Here is a 22,456-nt window from a genome sequence, read left to right as displayed (position 1 = left end):
TAATCCAGAGTGTAACTTGCCTTTTCATTTTATTAATGGCACCTTATGATCAGAAGATATTAATTCTGATGAAGTCTAATTTATCAAAATTTTTTATGGTTAGTGCTTTATGTGTCTTAAGAAATTTTCACTTACCTCAAAATTGTGAAAATTTTCTGTTTTGTTCTAAAAGATTTATAATTTTACATTTACATTTAAGTCTATGATCAAATTAATTTTTGTGTACAGTGTGAAACAAAAATTCAGTTTCATTTTTTTCATATAAATATTTCACAATTCCAACTTCATTAAAAGACTATTCTTTCTCCCATTGACTTACCTGGCATACATGGGTGTCTATTTCTAGACAATTTTATTGATCTATATGTCTGCCCTGATCCATCTCACACTGCATAGATTATTGTAGGTTAATGATAAGTCATGAAATCAAATAGTCTTCCAACTTGTTCTCCTTAAAAAAAAAATACTTTTACTATCCCAGGACTTTACACTTCCACATACATTTTAGAATAAGCTTGCCAATTTCTACAAATATGCTTGTTGGTATTTTGATTGGGATGACATTAAATCTATCTATCGTTTTGAAGAGAACTGACATCTTAATGATCTTGAGTTTTCCAATTCACGAATGTGGGATATATCTGCATTTATTTAGGTTTTCTTTAATTTTTTCAGAAATGTGTTCAAGTGTGGCATATCTTTTGCTAAATTTAAGCCAAAATAGTTCATGTTATTTCATTTGATGTGTCATTTATTTTTAACTTTCAATTTCCAATGTCTATGACTACTAGTATGTATAAATAGAAGTGATTTTGATAGTGACCTTGCATTCTGTGACCTTGTCAAATGTACTTGATAGTTCTAGCAGTGCTTTTTTTGTAAGCTTGTTAGGATTTTCTACATCTATGATCATATCGCTTGTGAATAAAATTTTATAGTCTGAGTTACGTCTGTGCGTTTACTCTTGTAATAAAAACAGCAAGATCTGTTCCTTTGCTTAGCTCATCCTTGAGGTTCTGGAGTTTACTTGGGTTCCATAAACTGCACTGCTTTATCAATCCCAAGGTATTTTAAAACTTAAAATAGACAACTGAGAGTTAATAAGACAAAATTTTCTTTGGTGTGCTGCAAAGCACACTGAAGTGTAATTTTTTGTTTCCTTCTATCTCTTCCACCTGACCACTATCTCCATATATTAATCATCTTTCTGCCCTTAGGGCCTAGCAGTACCTCACACTCAAAAGTTTAATACTTAATATTTAGTGAATAAAGGAATGATATAACTAAGATCTACTTAGAGTGGCTTCAGCTACTTTCTGAAGAATTTGATAAAAAAAATTGTTCTTTGGCGCCAACATTTTTATTGAAATTATGCTGGCTATTGGCATGATCCTCTGACTAGCCTTGCTATCATCCATTAGGTGGGTATTCCTGAATCTCATTTTCTAATCCCTTTTAAAAACTTTTTTCAACTGTAATATAGTTATGACCCATGTAGCAATTATTTAATTGACCCATGTAGGACTCACTGAAAATGTGCAGACTTTTCCCATTTAAAAGTAAAGTTTAGGGGGCGGCCGGTTAGCTCAGTTGGTGAGAGTGTGAGCTCTGAACAACAAGGTTGCCAGTTTAATCCCAACATGGGCCAGTGAGTTGCACCCTCCACAGCTCAATTGAAACAACAACTTGACTTGGAGCTGATGGTCCTGGAAAGACACACTTAAATAAAAAATAGTTTTTTTTTAAAAAAGTAATGTTTAGCCTTATTTTCTTCATTCGTCATCTGAGTACTTTGATTGGGAACTATCAATCATTTACATGTTCTTGGAACCAACAGTTTTTTGGACACAGACAGCTCTAAATTGATGGTGTTGATGAACTAGCAACACAGGTTCTCTGCCTTCACTGCTGCCAGAGGGTTTAGAGCAGGCACGGGGACAGAGGGTTCTTCCAGCACTTAGCTTAATATCATCTGGTTCCAATCCAGCTTTCTAAAATTAACTGTGACTGAAGCTGAGAAAGCTTTTTAAAAAGACCTTTGGTGGGCTTATACTACAAGGCCACCAGATAGATCTGTTCTTCCATGAAAGAGGAGAATTTCTGCTGTAAGATGGCCTTTCCACCTGTAACCAATGTATCTAGTTTTCCTGAGCCAGTGAAATTCACTGTCTCAATTCCCTAAACCTCCATTTCTTGCTGTAGGAAGTCAAATTTTTAATTTATGGTTCTCTTGCCCACATGTTTCTAAGAAGCCCCAGGGATCCCCATATGTGTCCTGATTGTCACTGATTGGTGCTGATGCTGAGCTATCACTTCATATCCTTAGGCCAAACAGATATGCAAAGGTGCCCTCATGATAAAGATGGAAGTGAAGTAAGGAGAATGACTCCTTTTAGTGTTACATTCTCTTAGGAATAGAGGTGTCCCTAACCAAGGTTATTTGAGCCTCAAAGTGGTGCAACAATTAGTGATGAGTGAACTGTATTAGTTTTTAGTTCTTTCAGGAATTATCAGATTTGGGGTGGGGGTGAAAGGCATTCATTTTTGACAAGAAAATACTTCATATGTAGATAAATTTCCCAAAGCTACATTTTTTATAACAATCATTTTTAATGACTTCCTAGTATCCCACTGAAAGTAATATTGCAACTTACTTAGCTATTCTCTAGTTATTAGCCATATAAATTGTTTCTTCGTTCTTGCCATTACTGTATACAGTGTTTCAGTGAATATCATTAGACATTAAACTTTGTCATATTTACAATTATTTCCTTAAGGTAGACTGCCAGAACTAGAATGTGGGTAAAAGGGTATATGAATATTTTTTTGTGCTTCTTGGGGTAGAGTACCTAGAAAGCAAATACATTGAGAGAAGAAAATAACTTCTCGGTTACTAGAATATAGGTATTGTCCTCTGATATTTAAGAACGTGAAAAATGGGACTAAATACCCACAGGTTATTTAGTGAGCAAAATAACAGATTACAAGAAATATTATTGGCTTATGGAAAGTTTAAATCAGGCTATGGTATGCAGGCCACACTAAACTCTTACTCCCAGACCCAGCATTGGTATAATTTGGGGGCTCAGGTTATTGCTAAAAATAAATAGAACACACCTCCAGGTTTCTATTTTTTCCGAGAAAGAGGATTTGTTGACTTCCCTGTGTATGATGAGTCTCTGACATGTGGTTCCTTCCAGCATCCACCAGCTTAGGAACAAAGTGTCAGAGGAGCATGATAGTCTCAAGAAGAAGGAGATGGAATCAATGCCCAAAGCATCCCATGGCTACGGAGGTCGCTTTGGGGTGGAAAGAGACCGAATGGACAAGGTGAGTTGAAAGGGAGATATTTGCTTAAAAAAAAGATTGATTCATTTGTTGGTTTCATGGTTTAAAACTTGTTCAAAAGTACAGTATTCATCTGGGCTTTAAAATCGAATGTCCATATATTATTTGTGTCTTTCCCCTCCCCCTGCTCAATATCAGCACATAAAATATAGATGGTAGAAAATGGGAGCCAAGAATTGAGAAGGGCTGGCCTATAGTAGGTCCAGCCATACTGTTAAATCCTAGACTGGGGATACAGGGAGCACCAGGAGAGAAGGGAAAAATATGTTTTAAAATCCTTTAGTGCTTTATGTGCTTGTGTATTATGTCTATGTTGTAATTTCTTTACTGTATATTTTGTATTCTTTTTGTATATATTGTGCATTATTTACATGATATGCACATACGTATAAAAAATATTGATGTGAATTTATCCATTAGAAGCCCTCAAATATGAATGTTGTTTTTCTTTTTCCATTAGATACTATAAAAACATAAGAAAAAAATGCTTGTATATTGAATCATATTTTCCATTGACTTTCCTAAACTCAAAGACAGAGATATATTCCTATAAGAAAAAAAACTTTTACCATCAAGGAGAAAAAAAAAATCCAAGGAAAGTCTTTAATTCAGCCTTAAGAAGTATTTTGTTTCATCCTTGTGTAAAGTGTATTGTAGGCATTATATTCTTCCACAAAATTCCTAGGAAAAAAGTAAAATAGAAGCAGTGATTCATTCTTAAATTCAACAAGCAGAGTTGACCTACATAGACCCCAAAATACTGCAAAACCAGTTCCCAGGAGCTCATATAGCACAGAGCTTCTTATCAACCTCTGTGTTAATGTTGTTTATCCCATCATGGGATTGGAAATATAGGAGGAAGGGAAAGAAATTTCTAATTTCTTATTAGTGGAGACTCTGTAAGGCTCTATAAGACTCTCATTATTTGGTTGGAAGTATTGTTCAGTATCTAGATTATGAAGCATCCATATCTAAATATTACAAGAGACATATATTTTAAAACCAAATAGAAAATAAAACAGTAGGTGGAGTTAAAAGTGGAGGGGAATAGAAAAGATTTAAGTTACACTCGTATGCCATCTTGTAGTAGCAGACAATACTATGAGTATTGCCTACCAACCCCCTTTGGTATAAAGAGTCGATCATTGTTAAATATCAGGACTCAGGTGGTGCTTCTGAACTTTGATGGCCATACAGGAGCAAAGATCTAAAACAAAAGTACCTGGCTGTTTTTGTGAAATATTTCATTCCGGCTGTGGCATCCAGTCAGTCCCCTTTGGTCTCTCTGTAGTAACTACACTCATTTCTATTTTGATACACAAAATAGAAATTGTTAGCCCTTGTTTTAACTCTCTTTTTGTTCCTGGTTTAGCCACTGTTCTGTCTTCCTAATCCCTATCCTTCCAGCTCTTAGCCCATCCTGTGGGAGTTTCCGGAATGCTGAGTTCTTAATTAAAAAAGAATCAGGGTGTGCAAGGCTTCAGAAAAAGTCACCTTGCTCTCTCCTCACGAATTCCTTTGTGCCACTGTCAGAGGCTAGGATTCTGACCCAGAATGGAATTTCTTATAGTCTTACATCCCATCCCATCTCTAGGTCATTTTATTTTTTCATGGTGATTTTTGTCTTGTCAATCATTCCATCCTTGATTTTCCTCAGAGTGCTGTGGGCCATGAGTATGTTGCTGAACTGGAGAAGCACTCTTCTCAGACTGATGCTGCCAGAGGATTTGGGGGCAAATACGGAGTTGAGAAGGACAGGGCAGACAAGGTAAGTGGCAACTCTCTCCCTGTGTCACTCAACTCAAATTGTGTGGGACTTATGAACACTCCCCCTTGAATGTGGGTCTGTGCTTCTCCTGTGGAAAGACAGGGCATGGACTCAAAGAGGGTCCATCACAAGGACAGGTCCTATGACCTCACTCAGCAACGTCCTTGGTGCCACTGTGAGAGGCCACACGCTGAGCTGAAAGGTATTAATTTAAATGAGGAAAAGACTCTCAAACTCTTAATAAGGAATTCCTCGAACCTTTGGTTTTTGTTATACCTGTACCATGAAGAGAGAAGAGGGAAATTCCAAAGTTCCTCTTTTGGTCAAACATCAAAACCTTACAAATATTTATGCCTTTCAGGAAAACAGAGATGTCAGCTTAAATTTGATTACCATGGCAGCAAGTAATCAAGGAAAACAATTAATTAGGGTTACCATGTTTCTAGAAGGTAAATGTTACCTTTCACAGGATTTAGCACCAAATCTCTGAAGTCCAGGTCCAGGTATTTTAAAGGCTCCTTTGTGTGTGTATGTGTGTGTGTGTGTGTGTGTGTGTGTGTGTGTGTATGTCATTTTAAAGAGAGAAAAAGAGGACAGTATGATTACAGTGGTCAGGAGAATACAGGTGATAACTCATTGGTGTTCTCAGTGTCACACCTCAGATTCTTTGATCTGTCTCTTTTGTGGTAGAAGAGTATCTCTTGCCCGGCAGTCACACACATAGAGGACATCTCCTTCACAGCGATTTGATGTGATTTCTGTTTTTAACCTTCAGTTGTTTGTTAGGCTCTGAATCCTTAAAGCTAAATATTAGATGTTATTCCATTGGGAGCAGAAAACAACTCAGAAAAGTTAAAAACACACTATAAGAGAAAAGGAAATATATCCAGTCCCAGAGCAGCTAGGATTCAGACTCCCCTGGGTGCCTTCCACCTCACCCAAATCCACAGCTCGGGGTTTCTGCTGCTGTGTAAGGGAAGAGAAGACTCTCTCCCTGTGTCTGCATATCTCCCTGATACTGCACAGTATCATCAGTTAGGAATCGGCTACTACCTCTTACATGTGCATAGTACTTTGCAGTTTACAAGGCACTTTTCTTATCTTCTTTTAGTTTCATGGGAGTTAGGAAGAAAGGCACTAATTTATTGAAAGATCCAGTGCAGACACTTTATATATCTTGCTCCTATTTAGTTCTGACAATATCCCAAATGAAGAAGAAACATTTTTCTCATTTATAATTGAGGTTAAGAAGGCAGTTATACCTATTTTCATTTTATATTGGAAGAGACTGAGGCTCAAATGTTAAAGGACATGCCTAAATTTAAACAAGTAGGGGGTGAGGTTTGAGTTCTGTGTCCAGAGCCTGTCTTCGTTGCTCTATAGCACATTGCCTCTACACCAGCCTGGCAAGGTACTATCATTAACCCCCCATACTCAGCCCTGAGCCCCTATAAACGAGCCTCTGGGCTGAGCTGGGAGTAAGGGTAAGTGAGAGAGGGGGAAAACTGTCAGCTCAACTCTAAGCAATTCTCTCTCATTTTCGTTGTAGTCAGCAGTTGGCTTTGATTACAAAGGGGAAGTGGAGAAACACACATCTCAGAAAGGCAAGTACCCTGCACTTCAGCTTTAGTAACATGACTATCCTGCTGTGCTGCTCCGATGTCACCTCCCAATGGCTGTCACCAACTCCGTTTAGTTCCATGACCCATTTCCCCACTTTTTTATTTATTTTTAAATCCAAGTGTGTACTTTCTTCTTTCTCCTTTATCCCTTTCTATGAGCTTGATCAAGTTTTCTGTAGTCCCCCTTTTTCCTCTAATGGATTAAAAATAAGGTAATCCACTCCCTTATTTTAGAAGGTTATCCTTAAGTTTCACTATGCATCTTTGACTTAAATTTAAAATTAATCTTTACCTCTTCCTGAATAATACAGGAAATATAGAATAATTTAATTACATTCCTTGTATAGTCTACATTCTTCATACCAACTGGACAATTATTGTTGTCCGGTATATATTGGTTCTATGGGTTTATAAACCCCACAAAATTTAATAATTATTATTATCTAGTAAATTCTTATTTAAACTGACCTATTTACCAACTTTCTACTTCACCATTTGTTGTATTTCATTGTTTCTTCCATGCTAATTCTGTTTCCTCCTTGCTTTTTCTATTTTCTTCTTGCTAAAGTATATCCTTTGATAATTCTTTCAGTGCGAATCTGTGAAAGAACTCTTTTGCATTGTCTAAAAATTATCTTTATTTTCTTCCACTCTTCATTGTTCATTCATCACTTTGAAGATATTGTTTTATTGTCTCTGGCATCTGTCTTGTGTCATCATCATTCCTTTGTAAGTAATATGTCCTATCTCTCTATCTTGTTTTTTTCATGAAAGGTTTTCTTTTTGTCTCTGATATTCTGAAATATCATTAGAATATGTCTGGGTTTTGGATTTATTTTTATTATTCTACATAAGACTTATCACTCCTCTTCAACTTGAGAAGTGACTTTCATTATGGAAAGTGCTCAGGCATTTTCTCTTTGGATAGTGGCTTTCCTCTCTTCTCTTTTACTCTTTCTCCTGAAACTTAAATGTGTGTTTCATTCTCTTCTTGATGTCTCTTTTTTTAAGACAGTTGTGGTTCTTTTTAGAGCAGTTTTAAGTTTACAACAAAATTGAGAGGGAGATACAGAGATTTACCATATACTCCCATCCCCACACATGCATAGCCTTCCCATTGTCAACATCACTCACTATAATGGTATATGTATATATATACATATTTTTTTTAAGATTTTATTGGGGAAGGGGAACAGGACTTTATTGGGGTACAGTGTATACTTCCAGGACTTTTTTTTCCTAGTCAAGTTATTGTCCTTTCAGTCTTAGTTGTGGAGGGCGCAGCTCAGCTCCAGGTCCAGTTGCCGTTGCTAGTTACAGAGGGCGCAGCCCACCATCCCTTGCTGGAGTCGAACCGGCAGCCTTGTCATTGAGAAGACTCGCTCTAACCAACTGAGCCATCTGGGAGCTCAGCGGCAGCTCAGCTCAAGATGCCGTGTTCAATCTTATTTGCAGGGGACCGAGCCCACCATCCCTTGCAGGATTCGAGGAGTTGAACTGGCAACCTTGTAGTTGAGAGCCCACTGGCCCACGTGGGAATCGAACTGGCAGCCTTAGGAGTTAGGAGCACAGAGCTCCAACCTCCTGAGCCACCGGCCGGCCCATATTTTTTAACCAAGAATAAATCTACATTGACACATCATAATCACCAAAAGTCCATAGTTTACCTTAGGATTCACTCTTGGTGTGCATTCTATGGATTTGAACAAATGTATAGTGACATATATCCATCATTATAATATTATACAGAGTATTTTCACTGTCCCCAAATCCTCTGTGCTCTGCCTGTTCTTTCATCCCTCACCCCCAACCCCTCACAACTCCTAGAAGCCACTGACCTTTTCACTGTCTCCATAGATTTTCCTTTTCCAGAATGTCATATAGTTGGGATCGTATAGTATGTAGCCTTTACAGATTAGCTTATTTCACTTAGTAATATGCATTTAATGTTCCTTCATGTCTTTTCATAACTTGATAGCTCATTTCCTTTTAGCACTGAATAATAGTGTATTGTCTGAGTGTACCACAGTTTATCCATTTACCTACTAAAGGATGTCTTGGTTGCTTTCAAGTTTTGGCAGTTATGAATAAAGCTGCTATAAACATTCATGTACAGGTTTTTGTTTGGACATAAGTTTTCAACTCCTTTGGGTAGGAGTGCAACTGCTGGATCCTACGGTAAGAGTATGTTTAGTTTTGTAAGAAATTACCACACTATCTTCGAAAGTGGCTGTGCCATTTCCACCAGCAATGTACGTGTAAGAGTTCCTGTTGCTCCACATCCTCACCGACATTTGGTGTTGTGAGTGTTCTGGATTTTGGCTATTGAAATAGGTGTATAATGGTATCTCATTGTTTTAATTTGCATTTCTCTGATGACATATAATGTAAAGCATCTTTTCATATGCATATTTGCCATCTGTATATCTCCTTTGGTGAGATGTCTGTTAAGGTCTTTGGCCCATTTTTTAATCAGGTTGCTTTCTTATTGTTGAGATTTGAGCTCTTTGTGTATTTTGGATAACAGTTCTTTATCACATGTGCTTTTTGCAAATATTTTCTCCCAGTCCGTGGCTTGTCTTTTCATTTCCTTGACATTGTCTTTCACAGAGCGGAATTTTTTAATTTTAATGACACCCAGATTTTCAATTCTTTCTTTCATGGATTATGTCTTTGGTGTTGTATCTATAAAGGTATCACCATGCCTAAGGTCATTTAGTTTTTCTCCTGTGATACCTTCTAGGAGTTTTATAGTTTTGCATTTTACATTAAGGTCTATGATCTTTGAGTTAATTTTTGTGAAGCCTATAATATTTGTATCTAGAGTCATTTTTATTTGTATTTTTTTTTTGCATGTGGATGTCCAGTTGTTCCAGTGCCATTTGTTGAAAAGACTATCTTCTCTCCATTGCATTGCTTTTGCTTCTTTGTCAAAGATCAGTTGACTATTTATGAGGGCCTATTTCTGGGCTCTCTCTTCTGTTCCACTGATCTATTTGTTTATTCTTTCACTTATATCACACTGTCTTGATTATTGTAGCTTTATAGTAAGTGTTGAAGATGGGTAGCATCAGTCTTTCAACTTTGTGTTGGCTAACCCTTCAATATTGTGTTGCCTTTTGGGTCTTTTGCCTCTCCATATACTTTATTTTTTTTAATTAATTTATTTATTAGTTTCAGGTGTACAAAACAAGGTAATACTTAGACGTTCATCATTTATATCCCTCATACTGTGAACCCCCCTCCCCCCATCCACTATCCCTCCGACCTCACACTGAACCATCACATTATATATATAAAATTATAGTTGGCATTCATTAATGTTTAGCTTCTGATGTACAATGCCATGATCAGGTATCCACAGTATCCCTGAGGTGGTCTCCCAAATAGGACGCATGTCCATCGGATACCCAACAAAATCTTTACAACATTATAGAATACCTTCCCCAAATTAATTTTCAAAAGAAAAACCCTGAGGCCATCTTGTGGTTACCAGCTGCTTCCAAATCCCTTCACCTTTCCCCTTATCCCCAACCCCCTCCCACACACCCATCTAACCACTCTCGGTTTTTTCTCTGCGTCCCCAAAACTGACTCTGATTAGTTCATTCACATAGTCTTTTCTTTAGATTCCATATATAAGTGAGATCATATGGTACTTGTCTTTCTCTTTCTGACTTATTTCACTTAACATAATGTTCTCTAGATCCATCCATGTTGCTGCAAATGATAAGATTTCTTTCTTCTTTATGGCTGCGTAATACTCCATTGTATAAATGTACCACAGCTTCTTAATCCAGTCATCTACCGATGGGCATTTTGGTTGTTTCCATATCTTGGCTATTGTGTAAAGTGCTGCAATAAACATAGGAGTGCATACAGATTTTTGAATTGGAGTTTTGGATTTCTCCGGGTAGATGCCTAGGAGTGGAATTACTGGATCATAGGGTAGTTCCATTTTCAGATTCCTGAGATACCTCCATACTGTTTTCCATAGTGGCTGCACTAATCTGCAGTCCCACCAACAGTGCACTAGCGTTCCCTTTTCTCCACATCCGCGCCAGCATTTGTTGTTTGTTGATTTATTGATAATAGCCATTTTGACTGGAGTGAGGTGGTATCTCATTGTGGTTTTTATTTGCATTTCTCTGATGGTTAGTGAGGCTGAGCATTTCTTCATATGTCTTCTTGCCTTCTGTATGTCCTTTTTAGAGAAATGTCTCCCCAAGTCCTCTGCCCATTTTTTAATTGGGTTGTTTGTTTTTTTGGAGTTGAGTTGAGTAAGTTTTTTATAGATTTGTGATATTAATCCCTTATCAGATATATCATTGGCAAATATCTTTTCCCATAGAGTAGGATCCCTTTTTGTTTTATTGATGGTTTCCTTTGCTGTGAAAAAACTTTTTAGTTTGATGTAATCCCACATGTTTATTTTTTCTCTTACTTCGCTCGCGCGAGGGGATATATCAGTGAAAATCTTACTCCGGGTAATGTCCATGAAGTTTCTTCCTATATTTTCTTCTAGATATTTTATGGTTTCAGATCTTACATTTAAGTCTTTAAGCCATTTTGAATTTGTTTTTGTATATGGTGTAAGGAGGTGGTCCAGCTTCATTTTCTTGCATGTGTCCGTCCAGGTTTCCCAACACCACTTATTGAACAGACTATCTTTACCCCATCGTACATTCTTGCTTCCATTGTCGTAGATTAGATGGGCATATAGGCATGGATTTACGTCTGGACTCTCTATTCTTTTCCATTGATCTATGTATCTATTTTTATGCCAGTACCATGTTGTTTTGATTACTGTAGCCTTGTAGTATAGTTTGAAATCAGGTATCGTTATACCTCCCACTTTGTTCTTATTTCTCAAGATTGCTGAGGCTATCCGGGGTCTTTTATGGTCCCATATAAATTTTAGGATTATATGTTCTATTTCTGTGAAAAACGTCGTTGGTAGTTTGATAGGAATTGCGTTGAATATGTATATTGCCTTAGGCAGTATGGACATTTTAATTATATTAATTCTTCCTATCCATGAACATGGAATGTGTTTCCATCTATTTATGTCTTCTTTCATTTCTTTCTTCAGTGTTGTATAATTTTCTGAGTACAGATCCTTTACATCTTTGGTTAGATTTATTCCCAGATATTTTATAGTCTTTGGAGCAATTGTAAATGGAATTGTTTTTTTAATTTTTCCTTCTGCTATTTTATCATTGGCATATACAAATGCAACTGATTTCTGAATATTAATTTTATATCCTGCTACTTTACTAAATTCATCTATCAGTTCTAATAGTTTCTTGGTGGAGTCTTTAGGGTTCTCTATATATAGTATCATATCATCTGCATATAATGATAATTTTACTTCCTCCTTACCAATTTGGATGCCTTTTATTTCTTTCTCTTGTCTGATTGCTGTGGCTAGAACTTCCAGCACTATGTTGAATAGAAGTGGAGAAAGTGGGCAACCTTGTCTTGTTCCTGATCTTAGGGGGAATGGTTTTAGCTTTTCCCCATTGAGTATGATGTTAGCTGTGGGTTTGTCATATATGGCCTTTATTATGTTAAGATATGATCCCTCTATTCCCACTTTCTTAAGGGTTTTTATCATAAAAGGTTGCTGTATTTTATCAAATGCTTTTTCTGCATCTATTGATATGATCATGTGATTTTTATTTTTCATTTTGTTAATGTGGTGTATCACATTAATTGATTTGCGGATGTTGAACCACCCCTGCATACCAGGGATGAATCCCACTTGATCATGGTGCCTCTCCATATACTTTAGAATCAGATGTCAGTATCCAAAAAAAAAGTAATAATAACTTGATAGGATTTTGATTGGGATTGCATTGAGTCTACATATCAAGTAAGGAAGAACTGACATCTTGACAATCTTGAGTCTTCCTATTCATGAACATGGAATATCTCTCCCTTTATTTAGTTTTTCTTTGATTTCATTCATCAGAGTTCTGTAGTTTTCCTCTTATAGATTTTTTTAAATATTGATTTCTAAGTATTGATACCTAAGTAATCCTTGTTGAGGGTGCTAATATAAATGGTATTGTATTTTTAATTTGAAATTTTACTTGTTCTTTTTTGGTATATAGGAAAGAAATTGACTTTTGTATATGAACCTTATGTCCTGCAACCTTGCTGTAATTGCTTATTAGTTTCAGGAGTTTGTCAGTTCTTTTGGATTTTCTACACAATCATGTCATCTGTGAACAGAGACAATTTCATGTCTTCCTTCCCAGTCTGTATACCTTTCATTTCTTTTTTTGCCTTATTGCATTATCAAGGACTTGCTGTACAACATTGAAAAGGAGTGATAAGAGGGAACATCCTTGTCTTGTACCAGATCTTAGTGGGAAAGTTTTAAGTTTCTTACCATTGAAGGGAGTCAAGTATATGGTGATGGAAGGAGAACTGACTCTGGGTGGTGAGCACACAATGTGATGTATAGATTATGAATTATAGAATTGTACACTTGAAACCTATGTAATTGTACTAACCATTGTCACCCCAATAAATTTAATTTTTAAAAAGTATGATGTTACCTGTAGGGCTTTTATAGATAATCTTTTTCAAGTTAAGAAAGTTCTCCTCTAGTATTAGTTTACTGAGAGTTTTTTTCATGAATAGGTATTGGATTTTGTCATATGCTTTTTCTGTACCTATTGATATGATCATGTGATTTTTCTTTTTCAACTTGTTAATGTGATGGATTACATTGATTGATTTCAACTCTTGAGCTAGCCTTGCACTTAGATAAATCCTTCTTGGTCCTGGTGTATAATTCTTTTTTTTTTTTTTTTTTTTTTTTTTTTTTTTTTTTACAAACACCTCTTTATTGCAGACATTTCAGGCACAGGTACATGGAAGAAGCTGCATTGCAGATTTTACACAGGATGGTTTAAGAGGCAGCAGGCACCTCTCTCCCCTACCCCACCCCCCCAAATACACAGAGATTCTTTCTTATACATTGTTGAATTCAATTTGCTAATATTTTATGAGGATTTTTGAATCTATGTTTATGAGAGATATTGGTCTGTAGTTTCTTTCTTATGTCTTTGTCTGGTTTGTTGGTATTAGAGTAATGCAGTTCTCATAGAATGAGTTAGAAAGCATTCTTCTTTTATCCGCTGAAGGATGTTGTAGAGAATTGGTATCATATTTTCCTTAAACGTTTGGTGGAATTCACCAATGAACACATATGGGCCTGATGCTTTGTGTTTTGGAAGATTATTAATTATGGATTCAATTTCTTTAATAGATGTAGGCCTTCAAATCATACATTCTTGTGTGAATTTTGGCAGATTGTGTCTTTTAAGGAATTTGCTCATTTCATCTAGGTTATCAAATGTGTTGGCCTAGAGTTATTCATAGTATTCTCTTATTATCCTTTTAATTTCCATGTGATCTGTAGTAATGTCGCCTTTCATTTACGATATTATTAATTTGTCCTCTATTAGTTTTTCTTAGCATGGCTAGAGGCTTATTGATTTTATTGATCTTTTCAAAGACAGCTTTTAGTTTCATTGATTTCTCTCTGTTGATTTGCTGATTTAAATTTCATTAATTTTGCTCCAATTCTTATTTCTTTTTTTCTGCTTACTTTGGATTTAATTGACTCTTCTTTTTCTAGTTTTCTAAGGTGGAAGCTTAGATTATTATCTTACTCTTTATTTCTTTTCCAATATATTCATTTACTGCTGTAAAATTTTCCCTAAGTACTGCTTTTACTGCATCCTGAAAATTTTGATAACTTATGTTCTTCATGTCTCTTAATTTTGCTTCTCTATTTCCATCTCTTTATCTCCTTCCATGCATTATGAGTAACTCCCTTGGATCTATGTTGAGTTCACCAATTCTCCCTTCAGCTGTATTTGATTATTGTTTATTACATTTTAAACTTTCTTGCAGATATTTTCATTTCTGTAAGTCCCCTATGGTTCTATTGCAAATATACTAATTCTTTTTCTATAATGTCCTATTGCTTTCATTATGCTTTTTCCCCTTCTTTAAGCTCTTGAATTATTTTTTTTTTAAATTTTAAGTTGCTTTCATATTGTTATATTATTTGCTATTGTTGGGGATGCCAACTCTTCTTTTTGATTAATCTGCTTTCCCTATGGTTATTTATTTCTTTGATGGTTGTAATTTTTGTTTGTGAATGTATTTCAGTAAGGGAGATGGATATTCGTTTTATGGGCGTTTCATATGCACTGGGTTGAGTAAATTTCCCAGATAAATTTTACATTTACTTCTGACTGAGTTTCAGAGATCTTAATAGTAATGGGCCATTTTTTTCTTTATTTTTTCTCATTATTAATTAAATTCTTAAATAAAGATAGGTCTATTTAGTCTTTAAAATTTTTTTGAGTCAGTTATGATATGTTGTGTTTCCAAGGAATTTTCTCATTTTCTCTATTTTGTCAAATTTATTGACATAAATTTATTTATAGTATTCCCTAATTTTCTTTTTAACCTCTGTAAGATCTGTAGTGATATGCTCACTTTCATTTCTGATGTTGTTAATCTGTTTTTTCTCTTTTTAATTGATTATTCTTACTAGAAGTTTACAAATTCTATTATCATTTTTAAAGAACTAATTTTTCACTTTGCTCATTTTCTTTATTGTTTACTGGCTTTTAAAATTTTATCGATTTCTGCTATTATTTTTATTATTTTTTCTTCATTTTTATGTGAAGTTAGTTTTTTTTTTTTCTAGTTTTTGAAGGTAGAAACTTAGATAATTGATTTTAAGCCTTTATTTCCTGTATGGGTATTTAAAACTATATATTTCCTTCTAAACACTGCTTTTGCTACATCCTACAATGTCATGTGTGTTTTAACTTTTATTCAGTTTAAAATATTTTCAAATATTATTATTTCTTCTTTGGCCCATGGTTTATTTAGAAGTACGTTATTTATTTTCCAAGTATTTGGGGAATTTTCTAGATAATTTTGTTAACATCTAACTTAATTCTATTGTGATCAGAGAATATGATGTCTAACATTTCAGTCTTTTGAACTGTTTTAAAACTTATTATATGGACCAGCATATGGGCTACCTTGGTGTATGTTTTATGTGCATTAAAAAGAAACTGTGTATTCTTAAGTTTTGGGGTACAGTGTTCTATAAATATCAATTAGGTCTTGTTAGTTGATAATGTTTGGACTCTATAATTTTAGATTCTTTTGTCTAAACTTTTTGTCAATTAATGGTCATAAATTTGTCTATGTTTTTCTGCTTCTGTCAGTTTTTGCTTCATGAATTATAATTCTTTTACTAGGTTTATACCACCATATGTATTCCTGATGAATGATGAATTGTTCTCTTATCATTGTATTATGTCTCTCTTACCCCTCTATCCCATTTTGTCTTGAGGTCTACTTTATCTCATATTCATGCCATCTGTGTGCTGCTTGCTCTTTCTGTGGTATATATTTTCCTAGATCAGTATTTAAATTAATTTCTCAGCTTAGAATTCCTGTATAATATAAGTAGTATAAAATTGTATATTTGTATTCCACACTCTCATGTATAGGCCTGGAGATTCCAAGTCTCACAGCTTCCACGGGCTGAACAAACTATACGCCCTCCAACCATTCCCCTGGATGAGTACAATTTTTTGAGAGCTCTTTTATAGGGGTGGACAGAGACTTATTTCCTGCTCTCCAGTCCCCTGTTCTTATATAGCAATTAGAACCCCATAACTACATCCTAACCCTAGTGCTAACTTAAAACATCCTTGTTTTTCCTGTGGTGTCAGCTCATAACCCTTATATCTACTGATTCGATTCATCTATTTGTTTTTGAAGCCAGGGATTATTTTTTTTTCTTTTCTTTTGACCTTCACTATTAAAAAAAAAAAAGGTTGTTATATTTTAGCTGACATTTCTAAGTGTTTATATGGGAGTAAGGAAAGGCATACATTTCATATGGATGTGACTTTTCTTTTTTAGTTTTTGGAAGTCTCTCCTTACACCCTCTATACTTGCCCCTTCCTTAAAGAAAGAAAATTCAAATGATTTTCTCATCTTGGGAGAGGGGAAAAGAGAAAAAGAGTGAACAATGTTAAATGAAAGCTAGCAAAAGATGGCTTAGAACACCATTTCTCTTTAATTCACCTATATTCAAGCTCCGCTCTCTTCCCTGGCCACAGTCACCTTGCAGCCATTCCTCCTGACTTCTCTCTTAAACAGCACTTTCCTGTGGGCTGAAAATGGGCTCTTACGACTGCTCCTTTCATCATAGATTACTCCCGTGGCTTTGGTGGTCGTTATGGGATAGAGAAGGATAAACGGGACAAGGTAGCTCTGGGATATGACTACAAAGGAGAAACAGAGAAACACGAGTCCCAGAGAGGTAAGTTGGGGTTGGAGAGGAGGGAGATCACAGAATGGCATAGAGCCCTTCCTCTATCCTTTCTGGAAGCTGATGCTGAGGACCCAGAATACAGAGGGGCAGATGTGCAGTGGAAGTAGTGGGGCAAAGAGTAAGTATATGTGTGTGGAAATCAGTAGGGGGAGACCAAGAGGGGTAGAGAGGAAAACAACAAGATTAGGAGCAGGACAAAAGGGAAGAGAAGAGGTCATTGAGACAGGGATGAAGGCAGACAGGCTGGTGATAGCAAGTCTATGATTTGGTTATGAGTCTTAAAGGGCTCTCTACCTCACAGAGGACAGATAGGTCTCCTTCCTCCCTGGGACATGTAGGGAATGTTTGGATGGTTCTCCTTATTTTTTCCTGTTTCTTCCTTTACATTTTTTCCTTTTCTATCACTTTTTTCTTTTTATGTTTCCCTCTTCTCACCTCTCTCCCCTTCATTCTCTCCCAAGTTTTATCGCCCCCATCTTTTTCCCTACCTTCCCATCCATGCCTCTCTCTATCCTCTGATTCTCACAGTTTCTCATCCATCTCTCTGTTTTCCACATTCCTGTCTTTTGGTTTTTTTCTTCCCACTACTCCCTCTTCCCAACAATTTCCAGCAATTTAACTCCTATTATGACTCTCAGATCTTTCTGTCCTGCAGATTATGCCAAGGGCTTTGGTGGTCAGTATGGAATCCAGAAGGACCGAGTGGATAAGGTAAAGTACCAGAATACCAATTTCCTGAGAATAATTTCTTAAACTGTACTGGAAGTGCATGGATGAGAGTGAGAGGCAAAAATGGAAAAAGCATAGGATACGCTAGGTGTATTGAGCTTTCCTCTTGGTGTCCTGCAATCCCCATTAATTGCTCTCAGCATTTAATAGGCATGTTTTCTATAGCTTGAGCTTTAAAGAAACTTAAGGGAGGCAGCGACAGAAGGAGAGATACAAAAACTCTAGGGAAAGGTGATATTTAAAATTTCATTGATTGCTTGGCATTGTTTAACCCTATCTTTAATCTCTTCCCATGACACCTCACTGCCCTCCTCTAAACCATTTCTCTTCATGCATTGCCCAGGGGCCCAATTGAAGATCAAATGGTTAGGGATACTTTCTACAGTGTCCCCAATCCCTGATATTGCTTTCTGAGTTACTACCACTCCCTTACCACCACCACCTCCCCTTCCCGCCCACACACACCTACTGTTCTCCTGCAGAGCGCTGTTGGCTTCAATGAAATGGAGGCCCCAACCACAGCTTATAAGAAGACGACACCCATAGAGGCTGGTGAGTCTTAACAATTTCCTCTCTCTATGCTCTTTAACTGCCTCTCTCTTTTCATTCTTTCTTCTCCCCAGACTACTTCCTCCATGCCTTTAGTTACCTAGATTAGCTGAGGTAGACGTGACCTTTGTCCTCATGTTCCTGGATTCTCTCTCCTAGAAATATTAGGTTAAGTGGATAAACAGACAGAGTGACATTGGGAAAGAAACTGTGAGCAGAGGACACAGGGAAGGATAGATGGGGAGCCATTTGGAAAAAATACATAGGGATAAGGTCTTGGGGTGAAAGGCAGATGGAGGGTGGTGGTCAGAGGGCATACATATTTAAGGAATGTGTACAGGGAAGGATGCAGGTTAGAGGACCAAGACTTATAATTTAGAAAGGACAAGAGTCTGAGATTGCATGTCCTGGCTATGTGGAAATCTAGACTTCAAGACTATACAATCCTCCTATAATCCCCTTGTTCCTGCATCAATATCTTTTTATCTTCACTTTCATGAGTTCCATTGCTATCTGCTCTTCTCCTGGATATTTAACTGAGTCTTCTTCTTCCTTCATGTGCCACCCAATCTTGCCCCCTTCCTGGACCCCAGAGAACCCTAATTCTTTTTGCCTGTGTCTATAGCTTCTAGTGGTGCCCGTGGGCTAAAGGCAAAATTTGAATCCATGGCTGAGGAGAAGAAGAAGCGGGAGGAAGAAGAGAAGGCACAGCAGATGGCCAGGCAGCAACAAGAGAGAAAGGCCCTGGTAAAGGTGCGCCATGAGGCTTCGCAACCAGCAGCCACTGTGGAAGAGCCAATGGTGCCGACCCCATTGCCTAAGAAAATCTCCTCAGAGGTGAGTGCTTGGAGCCTTGGGATCCACATACAACATTTCTGCCCAGACCGGGGACTAAATTGTCCAAATCATTAGTAGAAAATAAGGCACAGGCTTTCCTGTGTTAAGCAAAATCTACATGAGTGCTGTCCCTGTCTTCAGTAAGATTTCAGTTTGAGTATGTAGGTTGAGTATGGGCCTCATATATACCAGAATGTTAGGGGGGAAAAAGAGATTTACACAGTACAACAAAAGACAGGTCAGCAGCCAGTGCAGCTGATCATTGCTGCAGGATTGACCAAGACGAAGGAGCCGTCACTTCAGGTTGCTGCCCATCTTGAGGGATGAGTTTGGTTTGGATTGGCAGAGGTAGAGGGGCTGTTCCAGGTCATTATAAGTAATAAGATGGAGGCTTACTTGCTTATAGAGTGATGCTTCATTTTCCACAGGCCTGGCCTCCAGCAGGAAGTTGTCCATCATCAGAGCCTGAGCCTGTGAGAACCAGCAGAGAACAACCAATACCCTCCCTGCCCTTGAGGCAGAACCCCCCACAGGTAAGCAGAGCCCCCCAAATTCTGTGCCCTTTCCCCATCTCCTCATGTCCTAGGAAGTTGGGCCACAGAGTGTGATCAACCATCCTGGTTTGTCTGGGACTGTCCCGGTCTTAACACTGAAAGTCCTGCATTCTGGGAAACCATCCAGTCCTACGCAGACTAGGAGAACTGGTCATCCTAGCTGTGGTATTCCCAACAAGGTGCTTTTGCTTCAAAAATGTGCTTTTGTTTTCTTGGTCTTCCAAGGAATCTGACTTGCCTTCCACTTCCCTTTCCTCTCACTTTTTACATTCCCTTCCTATCATCTCTTGGTAGGTATTTTGAGTGGGGAGGTGTGGGAGGAGATGGAAGAATGAAGATGGATGAAAGACTGTGTTCCCTGGGAGAGGCTGTTAGATGGAAGCAAGGATGGAGGGTAGAAGTGGTAGGAGCGTGATGAATGGGGTGTTAGCAGTCCTCCATTGGGAGGTTTTGGAGAGAGAGCTCCTAGTGAGTGCAAGTCCCCCTGCTCCACACTCTCTTCCCAGGAGGAGGAGGAGGCCCCAGCTTTGCCCCCCAGGACTCTGGAAGGCCTCCAACTGGAGGAAGAGCCAGTGTATGAGGCAGAGCCTGAGCCTGAGCCTGAACCTGAGCCTGAGAATGACTATGAGGACGTTGGGGAGATGGACAGATACGGGCAGGACGATGAGCCAGAGGGAGACTATGAGGATGTGCTCGAGCCGGAGACTCTCTCCACACTGGCTGGTGAGTGGTGGGGGCAGGGGAGAACCAACTCCTGAATTTGGTCGGGTCTAGAGGAGGGTGAGAGGAAGAGGAATGACCCCATTACCCAGAAGAACCTGTTTGTTTTCCTTCTCTGTGTTGTTGAAGCCATGTTTATGTTTCTCATGCAGGATCATCAGGCTGCCCGGCTGGGATGGGGGCTGGGATCTCAGCTGTAGCCCTGTATGATTATCAAGGAGGTAGGTTGGGAGTGACCTGAGAGGTCTGGTGCCTGAAAGCCCTTGATACAAAAGAGTGAAATGGATTCTGGGGGTCGGGGAAGGGTCCAAGCTTGGCTTCAAGAAAATTAGGCCTATTTCCCTTCCTGAGGTTTAGAGTGGGCACAGGGCTGGAGGGATTCCTGTCTGACCATCCTAATATCCTGTCAATTTTCTCTCCAGAGGGAAGTGACGAGCTTTCCTTTGATCCAGATGACATCATCACGGACATTGAGATGGTGGATGAGGGCTGGTGGCGGGGACGTTGCCACAACCGCTTTGGACTCTTTCCTGCAAATTATGTCAACCTTATCCAGTAAATGGCCATCAGTGTATTCTGCACTGTGACGTCCCATGTCCAAAGAGGCTCTGCCTCCATGCCCCTCCCCATTCTGCTGCAAGTTTCCAATAGGATGTCATGAGTTGCCTGAGGTTCTAGACAGACTTCTTTCTCCCTCTCCATTAGGGCTTGGGGCAGATACATCATGAGGAAGGAGCTCTTCTTCAGTGTCCTCTCTATCCTACAGGATAGAGCTCATAGACATTATTTTGTGGTCCTGCCTCCTCCTCCATGAATGCTCTTTCTAACACCCCAAGTTCTGCCTTCTGTTTTTTTGAGCTCTGAGCTTCCTGATTTGCTTACCTGGAAAAGTATGTCTACATTGCCTGGTTTACCTGGTGGTACTGTCTGCCCACTTCCCTTCCCTGCAGATATCTCTTTTCTCTACCCAGTCTTAAAATTGGAAATAAAGTGGGATTATTTTTCACATCTAGACTGAGGTAAATAGTGGTTTTGGTGCAGCCCTCAAGGGCACTGACTCTCATGGCTCCAATTCTCCTCCCCTCTTTCAGGCAAATCCAGAAGACTCCCTCCTACCGCTGCCCACCCCCCTGTGCCCTGGATCTTAAGGGTTGGACCTTGTCCTTAGGCTGTACTTCAACCCAGTCCAAACAGATCAGCTTGGGGAATGGTGGTAAGGTGGGGGAACAGGCCAGATAGTGTCAACTTCTACTGGCTTCAGCAGCTGTGAGACGCCAGCTACCTCCTGCCTAGTAATGACTATACTCTTTTAAGACATGTTGATTTTTGAGGAAGAAGCAAGGTTTAGGAAGGAGGAAAGGGAAAATTTGGCAACAAAGAAAGGTGAAAGCTAAAGGAACGCAGGCTCCAATGAGGTGGTAAGAGGATTTAGTCAGAGACAGTGGTCACTACTCAATCAAGTCCAGGCCTCTTTGTAGCTGGATGACTGAAATCAATCGCCAAGTAAGAGGGTAGATGGAAGGAGCTCATGAAGATTCTGTGTGGTCCAGGACCAAGGCTGACAGGAAAAATGGTGAGGACATTTGGACAGCTAGTGATGGACAAAAAGCGAATCACCAAGCAAAGTATGGGGTTGAAGGAGAATGAGAGGCCAGGGCATGGTGGGTTTATCCTAGTCCATTGGGTTCCATGAGGCCAGAAATAGGAGATCCTAGTCAAAATCAAAATAAAATCTAAATCAAAGTCAGTGATTTTTTTGGTGTAGGGAATTTTGGGTTGGTAAGACATAGAAATCTACAAGATCTGACAATTAAGTTGGTGAACTCGTCCTAGAAAATAGTGCTACATACCTAGTCACTGAATATCACTGCCATCACCTTTGAAGTGCTCCCCTTAGGAAGCTATGCACAAGTGCCAGCACCTAGTCCTCCCTTTAA

At 38.3% G+C, this 22,456-nt stretch overlaps 1 protein-coding gene across 2 annotated transcripts in view; it reads left to right on the top strand.

Moving 5' to 3' along the window:
• The window catches only part of HCLS1 (hematopoietic cell-specific Lyn substrate 1), a 28,461-nt gene extending 6,193 nt beyond the window's left edge, over nt 1-22,268 (top strand). For both annotated transcript variants that reach the window (XM_081076821.1, XM_081076820.1), the window contains exons 4-14: nt 3,201-3,330; nt 5,006-5,116; nt 6,666-6,720; nt 17,008-17,118; nt 17,786-17,841; nt 18,342-18,411; nt 19,034-19,245; nt 19,674-19,778; nt 20,306-20,522; nt 20,672-20,740; nt 20,942-22,268. In XM_081076821.1, the coding sequence (XP_080932947.1) occupies nt 3,201-3,330; nt 5,006-5,116; nt 6,666-6,720; nt 17,008-17,118; nt 17,786-17,841; nt 18,342-18,411; nt 19,034-19,245; nt 19,674-19,778; nt 20,306-20,522; nt 20,672-20,740; nt 20,942-21,078 (1,273 nt within the window). In that variant the 3' untranslated portion in view covers nt 21,079-22,268. The remainder of the gene's footprint in view (nt 1-3,200; nt 3,331-5,005; nt 5,117-6,665; nt 6,721-17,007; nt 17,119-17,785; nt 17,842-18,341; nt 18,412-19,033; nt 19,246-19,673; nt 19,779-20,305; nt 20,523-20,671; nt 20,741-20,941) is intronic.
• The last annotated feature ends 188 nt before the right edge of the window (nt 22,269-22,456 follow it).

This window comes from Rhinolophus hipposideros (assembly GCF_964194185.1).
Source record: "Rhinolophus hipposideros genome assembly, chromosome: 2".
Classification (NCBI taxonomy): Eukaryota; Metazoa; Chordata; class Mammalia; order Chiroptera; family Rhinolophidae; genus Rhinolophus; species Rhinolophus hipposideros.
This window is presented reverse-complemented; position numbering and strand designations above follow the sequence as displayed.